We start from the raw sequence: 19,952 nt of genomic DNA on the forward strand, positions 1-19,952 counted from the left end.
GGGGGGGAAGCGCCTTTCTCCTCATGTTGGCCTCAAGGGCCAACATGAGGGCCCTTTTTTTAAAAGGGCCTTTAACTTTAAAATTAAAGCAGGTATCTGCAGGCTTTTTTCACTGTGAGTTTATGTGGTAGGACTGAAAGGCTTACTTGACATTTAGTGAATGTTACAGTGTTGAGGGTTTTTGTTTGGTTTTTAGTTTGTTGGTGTTTTGTTTTGTGCTATTCATTTTGGTGGTTTAGGAGCAGATTTTGAGTTATTCCTTCTCCCAAGCGGTGATGGTGGAAGAGTCTGGAGTGATAAACTTCCCCCTGGCTTGAGGCAAGCGGGCCTTGTGAGTTGGAGAAGTGTGTTCACAGTGAATCCTTGTATGCTGCACTGGTGGCTGAAGGCAACTCCCTGAGCCATAATAGTGTAAATTCATCTGTTGTCTCTGAGTGTGCTGGAGGAATGGCTTGCAGCTTTGTAAAGCTATAAATGAGTGACAAAACCTGGAACAGATCAATTTAGGTTAACTTCTTGTATAAAACTAAGATCCATCAGAACAGAAATGTGTTGGAGCTGTTCACTGTGGTGCACAAATCATAGCAAGAGTTGGCAAAATACTAAACTGCATCAGACTTCTCATTTAAATAGAAGGCTGATGGATGAATAGCTAGTATACCATTTATGCTACTTTATCTCTTAAGATCCCTTCTTTGTATATGACTGGCAGTCTGGTACACTTGAGAAAAAAGTAAGGTTTTTTTTAATTCCAAAAGGGGAATGAATTCTATTGGGCAGAAGTCATTCTTTCAATAAAACTTTATAAGTGCTGTTTTCTTCAAGTTCTAAGTTGTGAGATCAAACTTCAAATAACATGTGCAAGCAACAGAAAAATATCTACTATTGACTGAGAGAATTAATAATAACTGATATATCTAATTGATATTGTTCTGCATGTCAGTCTCTAATTATAGTCTGTGTAGGAAGAATGGGGCAACAAAAGGCAGATGGTGGCCTTCTGTACACTGGAAAGAATGCTAACAAAGTCTAAAACCCATTCTTGTTATGTGCAAACTTTCTGAAGTGCAAGCAGCAGGTGGCAAGTAATATGTAAAATGTAAAAAAAAATGCTACAGGTATTTTAATTTAGATGTAATGCACAGCAATTAAACACAGGCTTTCTTTCTGTATTTGTTATGAAAATGATATTACAAGAAGGAAAATATTAATTACAAACATTTCATAAGTAAAAATGTTTGTCATAAGTAAAAGTGGAAGTTGATGATGCCTATAAACAAGGCAAGGCAAATTAGGTCAAGGCCTAATTGTGCTTGTAAGTAAACAGCCATTCTGACTGGGGAGACTAGTTGATAGGACTACAGTCCTAATACTGTCACAGCTGTTTGGAAAACACATAGAAGAAAGTTTGAAAAATGAGCTCACAGAGAGGATGGGGGGAGAGGAAGCACTAGATGACTAAAACCCGTTTCAATAGTTGATAAAGCTACTCTGAGACAGAAATGCATCTTTTTTAATGGAAGAGTAAAGGGAACAATTAGAAATAAAGAGCTGTGATAAACTTTTTTTTTTAAATCAGGTGTTGAAGCTGTCCTCTGAGCATTTCCTAATCCCATTCTAGCTGAAATGGGTCAGGTGCCCTTAATAATTATAAGCATCTCTTGACTAACCCAGCTAGTATTAGAAGTTGTCCCTGTGTGAACTAGAAAAAGATCTAGTTTCGCCATAAGTAATCACTTTAGCCTTGGGGTGTGGATGTGGACTCTTTGACAAGCATGCTGAGTTGTATAGACCTTTTAATGTGTCTCCTACTTTTGCTACTAGTGTTTCTGTAGAGGCCTTTGATCCATTAAGTGCAGTTCTTACCTCCTGTCCTGCTCCTTTTTCTCTCCTGGTTTCAGCTGGTAATGTAAAGTAGGGTGTTTTCTCAGCTTTCCCTTTTCTAAGCAAGGGTTCTATGATGGGGGAAAAAAAAGCTAATCCTGGCTTTAATTTAATGTTGTCCTGCCGTGTCAGTCCTGTGCTGTTTCTGGTTGCAAATAAGTCTAAATACGCAGGGCAGGCAGAGGGTTGGAGGTGAAAATGATGCCTTGCTGTAATAGGAGTTCCAGGGACAGTAACCCTCAGGGACTTCCAAACCCAGGTGCCTGGTGTCCTGCTCAGTCTAACTGGACAGTGAGCTAGCTAAGAGATTTGAGCACCCTCTACAAACAGAATTTAATTTATGCTGCTTTATATGCTGACATATGTTTCTTGGATTTAGATAAAACAGATGTATGTACAGCTAAGCCTCTGAGCTATAAAAATTGAACACTGTGTTAAGAGCATGAGGGTCTCCTAGCAACATGAGCTTTAGATTGGTTGTTGTTTGCATTCATACTCTTCCATAAATAACAAGAAGCTACTACTGAATTTACTGCATCAACTCTCTTTAACAGATCACTTCATTATATGTCCTTCCTCTATAATCAAGTATAATGCCCTTCCAGAATCAGTAGAAACACAGCAAATATATTTAACTAAAAGCAGCCAGTGATAAATTGTCTTATTTAATGTTAGCAGGAAGCCAATAGGAATATCCTTAAATCAAAACTGATATAAAACTGAAATTTGTCCAAAACTTCTGCTGTACGTAGTGTCACACTTAATAGATTTCAAACCTCTTCATTTCCTGGTGATGAGTTCTAACTGTCTAGAGCTGTGCAAATAAGTTGTATTAAGGTGGTAGCAACTTGGATCTCTTCTCGTATCCACAAATGTTTTTTTTTTTTTAAAAAGTAGTTGTGACTTCTAAGTTAGTCAAGTTATCTAAAAATCGTAAGCAGGATTTTTTTTTTCTCATTCATGCTAAGACTGGTTAAAAGAGCAGAAGTTGATTTGAAAACCTGTAAGCTGAAGGATGTTTTCCAGTAAGTTGGGTTTTTTGCTTTTGTGATGTCTTAGTATTTTATTTTATCCCACAGTACTTCTAGGCTGCAGAACCAGCCTCAAAGGCACTATGGAATCACCTCTCCCATTAGCTTGGCTCCTCCGAAGGATATAGATTGCGTTCAGACTCAAAAGCTAGTTGAAGCAATGAGACCATTTGGGGTATTTGAAGATGAGGAAGAACAGAATCACAGGTATAACAAGACTGTAAAATTTGTTAAACTCTTGGGGTTTTTTTTTAAGGCAAACTTAAAGTGAGTTTTCTTTACAGGCTGGTTGTTCTTAGTAAACTGAATAACTTGGTCAAAGAATGGATTTCAGAACTTGGTGAGAGCAAGGTAAGGATTTTTTATATGTTCTTATCAAAACAGCTGGAGCCTTTTTACTACTTTTAGTGGCTGTACTAGGATTTATGCTAAAGTTCAACTTCTAACCTTACTGAAGTATTGAGTAGAGCTGTAGTAAATGCTGTTGAAATTGGGTATAAAAGATACTTCAGGTCAAGATCTTGAAGTCTTTGGGGTGCTGAATAAATTTGTGAAGTGGCTCTATCAGTTGATTTGTAGCAGTTAACAAAGCTGAAACAATATATTGTGGGGTGAGATAGATGGTAAATGGGCACTAATATTGCTCCAAGCAGCCTACAGCACTCAATCTAGTTGAAATTATTACACTAGATTTGCCTTTTGTATAGCTCTTAGATTGTGTGAAGTTAGTGCATCTGCTGCAGGGAAGACTAATAATAGGTCTTAATTTGTGTAAATTAATGAAAGGACTGCCATGTTACTCAGCTTTTTTGTTTTTTTTTGAGTTGCAAACACTCACCAGAAAAAAAACAGTAACAGTCTATTACACTAACAACTCAGTGTGGAAGTGAGAAGACATTGTTTATGGAGGCTGTTGTAGTCTTTCTAAATAACTTGTAAGCTAGTTAAACTTGGTTAATGTGTATCTTGTGTTCTAAAGTAAACTTTCTCTTCTACCCACAGAATCTACCCCCATCAGCAGCAGCAAATGTTGGTGGCAAAATATTTACGTTTGGTTCTTACAGGCTTGGAGTGCACACTAAAGGTAGAACTTTTCTTGTCTGGTCCTAGTTGTAATGTTTGAAAGTGACTTTCAACAATAACAGAAGAAATGGAATCTCTTTGCAGGTGCTGACATAGATGCTGTTTGTGTTGCTCCTAGACATGTGGAAAGGTCGGATTTTTTTCAGTCATTCTTTGAAAAACTAAAACATCAGGAGAAAATAAAAAATCTAAGAGTGAGTAAGCTCTCTCCTTGATAGATTATGCAACTTCTACAATTCATGCTAAAGACTCATATTGGTAGTGAATGTCTTACAAACCAAAAAAAGAAATTGTTTCTGAGCACCTTCTAAAATACTATTTTATGCAGCATGAAAAGGTTGAAGTCAAGCTTTTGGTTCCTTTCCCCGATGACTGTATATCACATAAGAATCTTTGTGGTACGCTTCTCCCCTACCCATGGTTTAGGAGTGATTCAGCTGTATCAAAAAGGAAGGTTGTCCCCAGGAACCTTTCTTTAATCTTAGATGTAGTAAGGGGCTTGGAAATGAGGTAATTGCATGCAGGAAGAGGAAGGGCAGCCTGAAAACTAAGGAAGTTGAATGTGATGTGGAAAGGATTCTGTCAGTACCTTTGCCATGAAGTACCTCTGGATGTACTTTAGGATGTCTAATTCATTCTTCTCTGGTTGCTTAGCCCAAGACTTAGCAGAAGGGATGCATGCTATCAGCTTCACATAAAGTTAATAAGGAGCTGTGCTGTGAACATATAAAACTGCTTTGTAAAATCACCCTCAGGTGTGTATGTTGCATACCTTGCATGAAACTGAACTCCTGAGGAGTGTTTCCCTTACCCTAGTCTTCCTGGGACAGATATTTTGAAAGACTTCATATGCATAGCTAACAAGCCTGGAAAGCATTGTTTAGATGACTATCACCTGGAAACAGAGTCACAGTGGGCTGTGGCACAGTTCTAGTAAGCGGTCTCCAAAATTGAAAACTGTCCCATAAAGTAGCTGATAGTATCAGGTGTGGTAAAAAAAAATACAGGAGACTAGTGCACACTGTCAAATGAGGACACAAATTTTGTAATTTCTCTGGTTGTTAACTAGTAGTAAGATAGCTACAGAAATGGCTTACTTTTCCTCACTACCAAGGTGAGTACCTCACAACCCCTGGCACTGATGTCTCATTGTGCAGTGTTTGTTCATTAAAATACACGATCAGCCTCTGAATCTCTTGGCTAAATAACTTCTTAAAGCTACTGTTAGTACTGTATTAGTGCTATACTGCTTGCAGCTTATTAACAATTCAATTGGTTCAGAAGTAATTCAGTCTTTATACTGAGTAGTTAGCATTGTAAATTCTGCATTGTACCATCTTTTATGAAAAACATTAAAGTAGCAGAAGGTGTTTCCTTACACAGTTATTCTCTCCTTTACAGGCAGTTGAAGATGCTTATGTGCCAGTTATCAAGTTTGAGTTTCATGGCATTGAGGTAAGCATTTCAATTTTTTTCTTTAAGTGGGTAATTTTTTTTCTTGCTTTGGAATAGGATACCTTTTCCAGTGACCCGTGACTACTATTTTGGAAGGTTATTGGTATCTTAGAGTATATTCAGTTAACTGTAACTGAAAAGCCTGACTACAGCCAATCCTGAGAGAATACATTGCAGTAGAATGGGAGCTTATAGGAAAATAAGCCCCTAGGAAGCCTGGCTGCTTGAGTAGCATTTATCTCACAAGGATTGTGCAGAGGGGGAGTAGAGGCAGTGTCCTCGCTAACTCTTATCTCTGGCAAGCTAGCTTTCCACGAAGGGCTGTGTATAGTGTAGTTCACTGTGAATCACGTGAGCAGACTAAATGTTTTTTTGTAAATGAAAAATGAAGCGGTTATGAGACAAACCACCTGGAAAATGAAAAGTACTCATTTGACACCTGCCTCAGTCTGTCAGCTGCAGGAATCCTTGTATCTTGAATATATCTTATACAGTCAGTAGACCTGCATGCTGTAGTACCTAAGGAAGTTACTGCTTGGTATCACTATCATGAAGACACTTAGTCAGTGACCTTTTGGGGCCTTTATGTGGTACAGACATTCACAGAATAATTTTCTTGCCTCAGACTACTAAAAAAAACTCTTCAGGATCAAAAGGGCTTATTGCATAGAGAACTCTCTCCTTTGCCGAAGTATAGTTAAAGTGATTGAACTTACATCTTAATATTATGATTAATTTTAAGTTCCCTTTTAATGGAAATTCTAAACTTAGAGTATCTTTTCAACTTAAAAAAAACCCACCTTCCTTTCCCTAGCTTAAAAAGAGGGGATGCAATGAAGGTTTTGTAGACAAAATATGGAATATCTAGCAATTTTCTTGAGTTGTCTGGCAAATAAATCTTTTTGGGACATGTATCTGTAGTCACATAAATTCTAAATTCAAGTGTTAACCACTCTTTTTTTAGACTTGACTAGTCCCCCACTAGTGTGCTGTTCACAAACTGTGGCATTCTAACTCACAGTTGCTGTGCTTTTTCCTCTTAAGATTGATCTTGTGTTTGCAAGACTGTCTATGCAAACTGTTTCTGATAATCTTGATCTTGGAGATGACTCGCGTCTGAGAAGCCTGGATATAAGGTGTATACGGAGCTTAAATGGTAAGCATATTTACACATCTTTAAAAAGGAAGTGTTACTAAAATTGGTATAGAATGCACATTACACAACCCAAGTTTCTGTATAAGGTGCAGAAACTGATCTCCTATATACTCGATCTGAGGAGGTAGTAAGTGGCCTTAAACTTAGATGTTTCGAGGAGGTAGCAAGTGGGCTTCCATTTAGAAGTCTCAAGGATCTGTGTGTTTAGATAGACCTGTATTTCATGTTTCTTTGATCAGGGTGTGTGCATTGTTCCAGTTTGCCACAGAAACTACTTCAGGTGACTAGGTAGAGCATTTGATAGAGAAGAATGTGTTATAGTTCATAAAAAATATTTAGACTTCAGATATTTAAAATACATAACTTGCTCACTGTTTAACACAGACTGATCTAATTCTTCCTGGCTGTTGAAAGAAACCTAGCTTTCAGACTCCTGTAGAAAGGCCGCCTTAAATTGTTGGCTGTAGTCTAAACTATAAAAGAGCTGTTAAGGGCACCAATTACCTGAAGTGATACTGAATGTTGTATGTAATCTATAACTTTTTAAGGTAAGACAAAGCAAGTCATCCAAACTTGTTTTCATTGACTTGAATGTTAATCTGTAAGCTATTGATCCAGTACAGCATAAAACTGTTGCTAGGAACTGCTGTACTTTTTTCTTACAGGCTGCAGAGTTACTGATGAAATACTACATCTAGTGCCAAATAAAGAGAACTTCCAGCTCACGCTCCGTGCAATTAAACTGTGGGCAAAACGTGAGTAATTGTTCATAGCCTCTAAAGTTTTCAGAGGCATCTCATTCTGAAAAAATAAGACTGCTAGAAGTAATTCAGCTTTGGATACCATTTAAATGACAATTTTAGAACTAAAAAATTTTTTTTATTTAAATTCAAGGTATGTCCATGTGGTAGATCCTGTGTGGTTTTTTTTACGGGGATAGAGTGGGGAGGGGAGTACCTACAAGACAAGGTGTTGCGTTGCTTATCAGGAACCTGACTACAAATGATAAAAATGCCAAGTGAAGTATAAAAGCTCGATACATAAGGAATAAGAAAATACTGTTGATGCACATGGCTAGAGCAACTGCTAGAAGAATGGCAGAACTCTCTTCTTAAGGGAAGTTGGAGTGAAGCAGTAGCAGTGCAGGCAAGTTTGTTAGCGGTATTTTGGGAAGTGGTGTGGTAATGACTTTTTTCTCTTGTTACTGTAAGGGCTAACTATTTTGGCCTCATTGTATGGCCAAAATAATCAACTTTGAGGCTGAAGTGTACTAAGCATTGCATGGATTGTAAAGTTGGTGCTGTAAATCTGAAGGAATATACTTGGGTTTTGAAAGACTACAGGCTAACTACAACATATCTATTCTAGGACGTGGCATTTACTCCAACATGCTGGGATTTCTTGGTGGGGTTTCCTGGGCAATGCTTGTAGCAAAAACATGTCAACTCTACCCAAATGCTTTGGCTTCTACTCTTGTTAACAAGTTCTTCTTGGTTTTTTCAAAATGGTAAGAGCTATTGTTTGTTTTAATTTGCATAAAGAAGTAACACTTCTAGAGGTAGTTTTTTATATAAGATTTACATTGACAACATTCAAACCTACCATGGATTACGTGGCAGAGTTTTAAATGGATGGTTAGTTACTGGCTATTCTTCTATAGGGAATGGCCAAATCCTGTATTGCTGAAACAACCCGAAGAGAGCAATCTTAATTTACCAGTATGGGACCCTAGGGTAAGTAGACATGGAGTTTGGAAGTCTTTAAACTTTCTTCTAACCTAAACTGATACTAAGCAAAATTGTTTTAACATCATAGGTGAACCCATCAGACAGATATCATGTGATGCCTATCATCACCCCAGCCTATCCACAGCAAAACTCTGCATACAATGTATCTACATCAACCCGAGTGGTAATGGTAGAGGAGTTCAAACATGGTAAATTTCACGGTCAATGAAAACTACTTCTTTCCGTGCTTATTAACTGATCAAAAAGTATAATTCTTGCAATATGAAACCACATTATCTAAATTGGTTATATTCTGTGATATGTTCTGCCCTTTCAGGTAGAATAGGTCTCAGTGAAGTACTGAGGGCCTGTTGCAGGCAATAAGGGACCAGTTTGACAGTGAACTGTTGTAGTAGACCTGCATTGTGTCAAGGAAATTCCTGCTTTTTTATGTCTTACTGTTCAAAACCTTTGTCTTGTAAACTTTATCTCATGCTCTGCTAGTCTTAAACAAAATGGTAATAAGGTTTTCAACCTTAATTGTAGGTCTTGCAGTTACAAATGAGATTCTCCAAGGAAAATCAGACTGGTCAAAGCTCTTTGAACCACTGAACTTCTTTCAGAAGTATAAGTATGTATGAAATCTGTTGTCTGAACTTGAAATTATTTACTTACCTCACACCAGGACATTAGCATAGTGTGATTTAACTTGCAGTTTAAATAGGAGATGACATTAATGTTTGTTTTTCCAGAAACTGGAAGTAGTCATATGAATTTTGGTGAGGATGAGTATAGAGAAGATAGGAGGAAAAAAAGAACAGTATGTGTTAAGCTACTGATGCTGTTTTTACTAGAAGAAATCAGCTATGATATTTAGAAACCAGAACTGTATGTGTTAAGCTACTGATGCTGGTTTTTTTTAGAAGAAATCAGCTATGATATTTAGAATGTAGCAGAACAGTTGTAAAGGATGTAATCAGTTTTTCTTCAGTTAATACTGCGCTGAATACAGGATATAATCTGTCGTGTCTAGAAGTCGCATTCTATACATTTAAGGCAGTTTTGGCTTCAGCTGAAGGAATATATATATATAAAGTCCTGAGCTAGTATATTAATTTTTTTTCTTCTAGGCATTATATTGTGCTGACTGCTAGTGCCTCTACTGAAGAGCACCACTTAGAGTGGTAAGTTTTGCTTTAAATGTGGATTCAATACATAATTGAAACTCAATTCAATGTTGCACTTTTTTTAACTGTATTAACAAATCAAGTATTAAACTGTGCAACTAGGCATGGAACACTTTACCAAGTGAAGTAGACAGTTCACCAGCAAAATTAAAAGCTTTCTTGTGAAGGGAAGTTAACGTAAGTCTTGCTGTTTAAGAAGTTAACTTAAAGATTTGAGTCATGATGAGAAGGAACAAAGAGTGTTAGTGTATGTATGCCTGAAGGTCAGATACTCTGCATCATCTGGAGAAGCAGATGCAAGGAGCCTAAGGAGACTGCTTACCCAACACTACTTCAGTTAGGAAGATGTTCCTTGTTGTAGAGACTGAAGCAAATGGGAATTTCTTGATGTAACCAGATATGTCTCCAGACACTGGAGAGCTAAGTCTTTTACTGGCTTCTAGAGCACTAGTCTCCAAACTCTTTTCATCATGTACTCCTATTAGCAAAAAATTCTTGAACATGTACTTGCAATATATGTCTACTCATTTACAAGTCACATATGCATTACTGAAGTTCTAATACTTTCTTCCTGTACCCCAATGGATTTTCTTGTGTACCTCCTGGGGTACAGCCCCCCCTCACTTTGAAGACCACTGCTCTAGAGCCTTAGATTTGGTTTCATAACTTTTTTTACTGGATATAATATTTAATTTAGGACTACATTGCACCCAATGCTCTGGTTATGTAGTCAGCCTATTCCAGTGCCTACTTTTCTCCAATGAAGTGAAACAAGGCTGTTTAATCTGGGTGAAACCTGACAGTCAGCACAGAGCATTTGAGTGCCAATAAGTTTTAATGTAGTAGTGTGCTCAGACATCTTATGTGTAGTGCTGAATAAGATCCCTTCAGCAAGCTTGATAGTGGATAGGTAAATTGCAGGAGTGCTGATCTACTTTGTGAAACTTCATGTGAGAACCACTTCAATTGTAGTTAGAGAAGATGACTGCTTATGACATGATATTTGTCACTGTCTCAAGAGAGATATACTAATAATAACTACTTTAACCTATGTAAATTTGCTGGCTAACTGGGAATCTTGAAATAAGGGGAAACGGTGAGGAATTAAGGCACTGTAATGTGTGTGTTACTGACTTTGCAATGATACTAATTGTTAAGAAATGAGTGACCAAAGCTTGTTGTGTCTCACAGTAAAGATAAGGAAAGTTCTGGTTCCAGTAAAAGCTAATGTTTTTGCAGTGACAGAAATGGAGGCAAATGGGGCTTAGTTTTGCATCTGGGAAAACTAAAAAGAAGATAAACTTGCTTCAGTTTGTATGCTGTAAGATCAAGTTTAGTTCACCAACTCTTGAATGGATTTGGGAATAGATAGCCTTTGGTCATCAACATAAGATACTTTTGAAGAATGTACGGATTTCTGACTGCTTTCAAACTTAGCCATGTTTTAGGTAAAAGGGGTAACATGCCAGCACTTCATTTAAATGAAACTCCTTCATGGTCATGATTAATTTCTTGGGTAAGTTTCTGATGAGACTGACTAGATAATGTTTATTAAAGGAACTATATTTTTCAATTTGGTCAGAAGAAGGTAAACTTTTATCACTGATCAATCTGCAGGAAGAATTACATCTTTACTCAAGTGTAATTGAATAGTTGTGCTTGAGCCTTTTCTAAAGTACTATTTTCCTTGATCTTTGGGGTAAAAAAGAGTTTTGCTGCACTTAAAAATGCAGCCAATGGTGCTGGGATCTGCTTCTTGTTGATATTTTCATCATTGGTTATAGGTTGAAGTGTATCTGAACTGTTGAGAGTACAAGTTAAATTTATTTACCTCTGTTTTTGAGATGTTTCCAGTGATATTGGAGCTTTTGAAGTTTCCAATCTAGAGTGTGTGAAATAAAAATCTAGTATCTGTTCAGCTGCATGAAACTTACTGCTTATTCACTGGTTAGCATTTTTGTATTAACATTGTACTATAAAAATGCATGTAATTACTGTGCTGGATGCAGTGAAAAATGAGTAAATATCTCTTCTTATTAGGGTTGGCCTTGTCGAATCGAAAATCCGTGTGCTGGTTGGAAACTTGGAGAGGAATGAATTTATAACTATTGCACATGTAAAGCCACAGTCTTTTCCTGGTAACCAAGGACTCCATAAACAGTGAGTGTCATTATTTTTCTGAAATACAGTTTGGCCCATGTATTGTGATTTGTTTATATTCATTTACCTCAGCTCACCTGTGAGATGTTCAGTTAGCTATCTACTGTTTTCTAGGTACGAGCTCTAACAGGCAGGTTCTAAACATGGAAGACTTTTTTTTTTAAAGGGAGAACCTCAGAGAAGTACTCTGAGACCTTAAGTTTGGGCTGACACTAACCTTTAACGGCTGTGTACAACTAAACTGTTTTGCTTAAATCCTTCTTGAGAGTAGATACTAGCATCTAAGTAACTGCATAAATGATTTGTGAATCTCTTTTTAGGAGTGGATATGTGTCAATGTGGTTTCTTGGAATCATATTTAGGAAAGTGGAAAATGCAGAAAGTGTTAACATTGATTTAACGTATGTTATACAGTCATTCACAGATACAGGTAAGCCTATATTTTGCTCTAGTTTGTAGGGTTTCTTTTTTTGTTCTAGTGGAAATTGCTTCACAAAGTGAATTGTGCTGCTTTCTAGTACTAGCTATTAGATATTGCTATAGAGTGACATATAGAAGATTAGCTTTAAAAACTTACTATTTTGATCCTTTGGAAAAATAAGTTCATCTTAAAGTAAGTGTGTACTACAGTCATACACCATATGTGAAATAGCAGTTCTCCAGATCATAGTAAACACGCTTACAAAGGAACTGCATTTCATGAAGTGGATAGTCGGATGTGAAACCAGCAGACATCTGTTTACTGGGTGTAGCTACACTTGTCAAAAACAGTTTTTAGTTGCTGAGCTTTGGAAGTGGGAATTAATTGTATCAGGCTCTAAAATAAGTCAAACTTTGAAAGTCAGTGAGTTGTTGCATTGTAGTTACATCCAGTCTTGCGTGTAAACCTTCATGTTCATCTTCCATAACAGTTTGTGTATGATACAATCCCAAACTTTGAAAGTCAGTGAGTTGTTGCATTGTAGTTACATCCAGTCTTGCGTGTAAACCTTCATGTTCATCTTCCATTATTACTCTTGACAGATGTAGATATAAAGTAGTATTGCAAGTGTTGTTAGATAATACTAGAATAAAGGAGTTTAGGGGTGAAGAGTCATTTGAAAGTATAGGTCTCTTCCATAATCTGTTTACTTATTCCCAAGCTGACTGCTCTTGTGCCTTTCAGAAATACATGTGTGCTATCGGGCTCGTGCCTAGCTATCATAATGAAGAACTAAGGAAATAGGGTTACTCTTCTGAAGTGAAAAGTGTGTTTGGACAAAGTTCTAAACAGTGGACTCCTTTTAGATGTTTGTTTGCACTGATGAAGAGCATATGCATGGTACCAGCATGAGCTGTGTGTTGTCTTGCTCAGACAACATGAGTAAATGCAGTAAAACCTGACCTTCTTTTTGGCTTATGTGTTGGGATATGAGAAAAGCACAGAAAAATGCATCAAAACTCTTGTCTGAGTTTCAAGCCAGGCAGGGTGATTTTCTCAGACTTGGCACTGTTATCTGTGCTCGTCTTGTACATTACATCCAGTGGCACTGTGTTTCAGTGTTGTGGCAAATGTAAATTACTTCAAGGTTTAGGTACTGCTAAGAGGCTAGAACTAATGTTAAATCCTCTTTCTGTGCACAAACTATAGTGTAGCTATGCGCTCTTAGCTTAGTACGTTTCAGATACAGGGTTTGAATACAGAGAGATCCAACAGAAAAGATATTTCTTGAGGTGTGGAATCCTTCCGCAAATGTAGGAGTGCCCAGTAGTTATGTACAAGAAAGCAAGGAAAGCTTTAATCATGCGCCTTGAATTTGAGAGAACATTTCTAGGGGGCAAAGATTAATTTCAGGTTGATGGGGCTCAAAAACATAAGGCTTAATGGAAGGCTTTTGTTAAGTGAACTTTATCGCACTTTTACATAAAAACATTACTGAATTTACTTTGAAGCAACTGTTCGTATTGGTGTGAATGTTCACATTTGTGCTTTTATTTGACCTCTAGGTGTCCTGTAGAAAGACTTACAAGCCTTTTTGTTGCATGTCTTTTGATTCCCATTCCGTATGTTAGTAAGATGACTTTCCAGTTATACTCATGATAGGCCTGTTAAATGAGCTTATCTAAATGTGACTTAATCCTGTAATAACTGCTGTGCTAGTATAGCATTTTTAAGTTGCATAAAAGGCTGTTTGCAGACAGTTAAGAAAAAACTGTTTAAATTGTAGTGATTCTGATAAGTCAGATGTCCCTAAAATCCAGTCTTATTTTCTCGGACAGATAAAATTTTAACATCTAAACTACTGAGAAGTTATATGATGTTACAGAACTGTTACAAAAAACACATCACCACTGTAAATATCAAATTAGTCTGAATCTTGAGTAAGGTGTCTGGTCTCTCATCAGCTGTGCACAATTCAGTTGGTTCAGTTAAGTCTTCTAGATCTATTGTCGACCAGAAAACTAGTGGTTAAGGAGTACTATATCCTTCCGGTTAAAATCAACTCAGATTTGAGTTCTCTTTACTCACAACTCAGCAGCATGTGAGCTGCATGATTAGCAAACCACAGCTGTAACTGCACATAAATGCACATTTGCACTTAAATAGCTGTTACGTATCTGGTCTGTAATGGAGGTGAAATGAGCATCTTGGGTCACATTCATCTTCTTGAGATGATGTGTGTGTGGTGCTCGGGTAGCATTTTCTGTTTGGTTAGGCTGGAAACTTCTTGCTCTTCATTTGGGCTGGACCCACTTAAATACTTGCTGTTTCTAAAGAAACCATATGCAACTTTGACAAATACCTAATGCAAACGTGCCCACTAAGCTACAACACTAAATTTCATGTTAGTTTACAGGCAGGCTAACAACCTCAATGTGCTAAAGGAAGGTATGAAGATTGAGGCAGCTCATGTGAAGAGAAAGCATCTCCACTATTTTCTACCTGCAGAAATCTTACAGAAAAAAAAGAAGGTATAACAATAATTTGGATCTTCTGGCAATATTTTTTTGCTTTAGTAATTACTTGAAGACTTCATATTTTTTTTCCACTGTTTCAGCAAAGCATGCCAGATATTAGTCAAAATGCTAGTGGGCTTCAGTGCAGAAGGACTTCAGCTGGAAGCTGTTTGGACAGTTCCAGGGACACAGACTCCAGAACACCACATAATTCCTCTTCATTAAGTAAGATACCTAAATTGGACACCTCTACAGCAGAGATAGAAAGGTCAGCACCATAACCTTAGAACTGTGAAGAAGCTGCTTTTTAACTGACTTATGATGTGAATGAGGTCTAGGTTTCCTTGTCTGAATCTATGTGGATTGTAAGCATCTTCAGGAGCAAAGCTGGCTTCTCGTTTGAGCATGTGGTGAGAGATGGGTTAATTCTTTGAAAACATTAATTTAATGTATATGAACACATAGGAATGAAGAAGAACTTGATACAAGGGAAATTATTTGGTCTTGAACATAAATCCCCTTAGATTAGTGTGCAACTTGAAGCCAGAGTGTTTTATATGTAGGTAACTGTTCTTTCTAACTAAAAGTATGATTAATGCCTAGCACTGTTTAGTTCTAATGAAGTGCTGATCTTGATCACAGAAACATTAGAGCTGATGCTGACTTAGTAGAGCAGTATGAGAACTCAGGCAGTAACAGTGTCTCTCATTTCCTGGGAAGTCTGTTTGTTCATAAGTTATTTCAGCACAGGGGGAAATGTGTAATCTTGAGAGTAATAGCCCACTGTGTAGTGCCTGCTGTGTTCAGACTCTTTGGTACTGTAGGAGTAGCATGCAAAAAAAAAAAATGGGTGCACGTATGGATAGAGCAGATACGTTCATCAAAAGCAGCATAGAGTAGTGGATATACCAAGCTGGAAAACAGTACCAGTATGTAGAGACTCATTAAAGAAAATGCTTGAGTTTTAAATTCTCAGTCTGAAGTTCAGCAAAAGGTGATCTAGCACAAGATCTTTATGGTAGTTTGTGGGGTTTAGTAGAGCTGTGACAATGAGCTAAGAAGGAAATGTTTGTCTTGCATGAACTTTCTGGAAATTAAATGTATAGTATTTTAGACTAGCATTTTATAACTCTAGCATCTGACTTTTACAGAGATGCTGTATATCAGAGATCTAATGCTGGTAACAATAGAGAGAAGAGATCTCATGTAGCTGTGCCATCAGTGTCTAAGGGACTCTCCATTCCTGTTATTGATTCAAGTATGTATTGAAGTAGTGGGTGGAATGCAGTCTTTAATTTCATTGCTGTACTCTAAAAGCTCAGTGTCTCCTACAGAAATGCAGGCTACAGTTGCAATAAGAACATCGGGACCTCCAGTTGGTTGCACCATTCCAGGACATAACACAGTTTCTCAACTCAGAGCACACTTTGTCCAAGGACAGCATGAATTAAGTGGGACCCCAATTACAGATCCTAAGAATGCTGCACCTAAACGACCTTATTCAACAACCTCTAAAGGATGTCATTCACCTACATCAGAAGGATGCCCCAAAAAAACAAGAGATGGAGAAAAGGTAAGGAAGCGGGGCTAGGCCGGGGAGAGTTTGAAATAGTATTAATTATTGATGTAGAATAAATGAAATAACTGAGAAGAAACACCTATACAACCCCAATGGATTCAGGAATCTAGATTTTAGGTATAATTATAGTTTTAGTAGGATATAGATATGAGAAATTGTTTTGGATATAATGTATACCTATTAAACAAATTTTTTTCCAGGTTCTGGCACTAGTGACTGTTTCTGGTCTGGGGGCAGGGTCAGTCTCTAAATAATACTGTGCTTATATGTTACTGCACTGACCAATTGCTGAATGCACTGTCTCATTTGGAAGCAGTACTTAAAACAACTCAGAAAAATATTGTCTGCAAAATGAAGAGGATACATTTTGCAAATGTAAAAGTATGAGCTAATCTTGTTCTGGCAGATGATTTTTGAATGCCTCTTGATAATTGCTTTAGAAATCAGCAGCCTACTCAACAGACTGTCCACTGCTGAAATGATACTGTGGTGTTTCTTAACTCTTGTTTTGGTGGAAGCTTTAGATTAATGCTTGATTTGTTTTACTGCTGTATATAAATCTCCTTAAATAGCTGTTCTTGTGGCTTCAGCTCTGATTTGAGGCAGGGGCAAAGAACAACTAAAAAAAGCTCAATTTTAACACTTGTAAAGAATCGAATTGCAGAATTGTTACCGAGTATTGAATATTTCAAGGTTTGGGTAGTAAGACTTTTTGACAGGCTTGAGATTCTGCGTGGGTAATGGTAGTCTTGTCTAAATGTTGTTTTAAGAACGGCCACTAATACTTTAATGTGTTGACTGGAAGCTGTACCCATAGATGAAGGTAACTTTAGCATAGCAATTATTTTGAGTCTCTGTATTCTGTTCTTCTAGTTAACTGGCCAGGATTCAGCATTCAAAGATGGTGGCAATCCAGAAGATGTCAGGAGAAGAGCTACAGAAAACGTAATTTTGAAGTAGTTTTACTCAGACTAATTGAAAAGCTGAATGGACTGTTGTAGTGCCTAGATTACTTCACACAAGTACTCCACAAGTTTATTGATGTAAACAAAAATATGCTTTTGACTTATTTCAGTCTTCATTACCCAAATATTGCACTTGTATGACCTATCTTTTGAAAGTTACTACTAGATGATTTGGTAGTGTCTAGCTTCTTGCCATGCTTGAAATCGGATTTTATTTTTTAAGAACCACTTGATTCATTGATGTAAACTAAAACTGCTATAAAGACTAAAGCATTTCATGTCTCAAAGGGAGGATAATGAGCTCTATATTTAGTGTAGCTTGCTACTGAAGCATAAACTTCTAAGGATACAGTCTCAAATCAAGATGTGGTCTTGTTGGTAGAGTGAAGGTTGAAATACCTGAAAAGCTTTGTGCTTATATGGCTTAAAAAAAAAAGAGGTTGGGGTTGTCAATGCATGTATGTATTTAGTTTTTAAGTATCCTAGCTGTCAGACCTTGCAGTCTCTCAATTTGTGAATTTGACAATGTTGCCTAATGAATCCTTTCTGGCTTTTTTAGGTTGTCGTTGGAGGAAAACCCATGCTGATTCCAATTATCAACACATCAAGATCACAGGTATTTATTGTGCCTTTGTATTCATAGGTAAAACAAAACTAGAATTTTCATTTTATGTACTGTTAATCCCTATAGACTTGGTGGTTCTAAATAGGTGATAAGCTTTTGCATATCATGCTTCCACCAAATTGTTTAGATGAACAATGACCTTCCAGGTTTACTCACAGAAGTGAAGCCAAAGCTTCCAAGTTATTGACTTGAAAAACCATGTTTCCCTGCACTTAAACACTGACACAGTTTGTTTCCTGATTTGCTTTTTTCTTAAGCAAAAAGATCTGTACACTTTGCAGATCTTCTATAAGGTGATTTGAGCTCTCATTAAGTACTTGTATACTGACTTCTGTGACCAGACTTGGAAGCGTTGAAGTGTATAAGTGGTTTTAATTCTTTTGTCATGTACAATATTTTGAAATTGAGGGCTATAAGATTGGAAGTAATCTGGACAGTAGAGACACTGATCCATGGATCCAAGAAGAATGGTAGCTGCTTCTATTATGCTGTTGAGCAACTTGAAACTTATTTCATCCACTCTCAGAAATATAATTATCTCAATTGATGCCAGGAAGGAAGTGTACAGAGGGGTAAAATGCTCTTGCTCTATAAAATGGTTGTAACTAAACAGGTGGGGGTGGGGAAAAAATCCTTCTCTATAAATATTTGGGTTTGGGCCATACTTTCTCAGTACATAAAGAATGTTGTTATATTCAGCTAGGAAAGGGTTTATCTGCTGTTCCTTCTGAATTAATGAATTTAAAACTTCTTTTTTTTCTGTGGCATCTTTTTGTGTGTTGTAGAGGCTTTCCAGTAAAGAACTACCAGATTCTTCATCTCCTGTTCCAACAAATAGTATTCGTATTATTAAAAGATCCATCAAACTTACCCTTAATGGGTAACCAGTATCTCTTCAGGTAAAGATGATTATTGCTTCTTTAGTAACTACAATACACATTGATAGTATGGATCACTAACAAAGTATGGAAGATCACTGTTGTCAAACTGCAATTGACCAGTTAAAATCGTGGTCTTATTTTATAGTATTATTAGATGCTTGCTTCCTTTGAGCTACTCTTTGCATATTCTTGTAACAGTTATCTTTATTAGTCTTTTAAAAAGTCTTAACTGTCACTAGCTGAAAGAGCTTTTCAAAAAGCCACAAAAAAAACCTGTCCTGTGACTTGGATTCAGAATGTATATAAACAGGGTTAGCTGGTCACTGCAACCACGTTCTGGTTTCAAGTGTGTATGAATGTGCTTGTATTCATTTGTGCTTTCCTAGTTCATATGCATATATTGTTCTTATCTTAAATTATTTTCCCGTTTGGCACATATGCTCCTGTGCATCTATCACAATGGTGCTCAGCTTTCTCAGCTAGTACCTTTCCACTGTCTAGCACAGCCATGCACTACACAAGTATTGCCTCCTATGGAGGCCCATAAATAATTGAAATATTGAATAAAATACAGCAGAGGATGCTACCAAGGTATGGAGATGATAGATGTGTCCCATGCCATGTTATCTGATTTTTGTCTTAAGACTGCTCCAGCATGAGACTTGAGGTGTTGTTTGTTGTCACTGGGTAGTAAAGCTAAACTCAGAACACACAGCTGAAGATGCACTTAAACATGGCAACAGGTGAGGCAGTTGTGACACTACTACCCACCTGCAAGCTGCAGTCTTGAAAGCAACTGGCATGCAGAAAATCACTTCAGACAAACCCTGAAAGCTGTTCTAAATGGTTATGTGAAAACTTGTAGTAGTCTTAAGTCTGGTTCTGTAAACTGATAACACTGCTTACCCAGTTAAGTGCATTAGGGTTTTTTGAGAGGTAGGGAGAAATTCTGATCATATGAAACAAATGTTATGCTACCTCTCTATTGTAACTTCTTTATAATTTGATGCTTTTGTAAATGAAGTTATGTGTTTTCCAGAGTATTTTTGTATGTATTGTAAAATACTGTCTTTCAAAGAGAAATTGAAAATCCTCTGTGTGTCTCTTTTTTTAATGCAGGTTGGATCTGCTTAAACACAAACAACTAAACCAAATGTAAGGGGGGGGGGGGGGGGGGCAGTGCCACAAAAAATACGTTCTACAAAATAATGTCATGCTAGAGTAAATTTGAGACTAGGAACACTGCTTTCCTGCTTCTAGTATTTCCAGGTTTTGAATTAAT

At 37.1% G+C, this 19,952-nt stretch overlaps 1 protein-coding gene across 1 annotated transcript in view; it reads left to right on the forward strand.

Moving 5' to 3' along the window:
* Positions 1 to 18,673, forward strand: part of PAPOLG (poly(A) polymerase gamma) — an 84,688-nt gene extending 66,015 nt beyond the window's left edge. The window contains exons 3-23 of the mRNA XM_009886074.1: positions 2,964 to 3,122; positions 3,200 to 3,266; positions 3,918 to 3,999; positions 4,083 to 4,192; positions 5,400 to 5,453; positions 6,498 to 6,609; positions 7,275 to 7,364; positions 7,978 to 8,116; positions 8,270 to 8,342; positions 8,425 to 8,545; positions 8,883 to 8,967; positions 9,467 to 9,520; positions 11,564 to 11,683; positions 12,004 to 12,113; positions 14,514 to 14,635; positions 14,722 to 14,888; positions 15,772 to 15,878; positions 15,955 to 16,193; positions 17,073 to 17,144; positions 17,724 to 17,780; positions 18,575 to 18,673. Coding sequence (XP_009884376.1) covers positions 2,964 to 3,122; positions 3,200 to 3,266; positions 3,918 to 3,999; positions 4,083 to 4,192; positions 5,400 to 5,453; positions 6,498 to 6,609; positions 7,275 to 7,364; positions 7,978 to 8,116; positions 8,270 to 8,342; positions 8,425 to 8,545; positions 8,883 to 8,967; positions 9,467 to 9,520; positions 11,564 to 11,683; positions 12,004 to 12,113; positions 14,514 to 14,635; positions 14,722 to 14,888; positions 15,772 to 15,878; positions 15,955 to 16,193; positions 17,073 to 17,144; positions 17,724 to 17,780; positions 18,575 to 18,673 — 2,239 coding nt within the window. The remainder of the gene's footprint in view (positions 1 to 2,963; positions 3,123 to 3,199; positions 3,267 to 3,917; positions 4,000 to 4,082; positions 4,193 to 5,399; positions 5,454 to 6,497; positions 6,610 to 7,274; positions 7,365 to 7,977; positions 8,117 to 8,269; positions 8,343 to 8,424; positions 8,546 to 8,882; positions 8,968 to 9,466; positions 9,521 to 11,563; positions 11,684 to 12,003; positions 12,114 to 14,513; positions 14,636 to 14,721; positions 14,889 to 15,771; positions 15,879 to 15,954; positions 16,194 to 17,072; positions 17,145 to 17,723; positions 17,781 to 18,574) is intronic.
* Positions 18,674 to 19,952: the final 1,279 nt, after the last annotated feature.

The sequence above is a fragment of the Charadrius vociferus genome, unplaced genomic scaffold, assembly GCF_000708025.1.
Source record: "Charadrius vociferus isolate BGI_N301 unplaced genomic scaffold, ASM70802v2 scaffold455, whole genome shotgun sequence".
NCBI lineage: Eukaryota > Metazoa > Chordata > Aves > Charadriiformes > Charadriidae > Charadrius > Charadrius vociferus.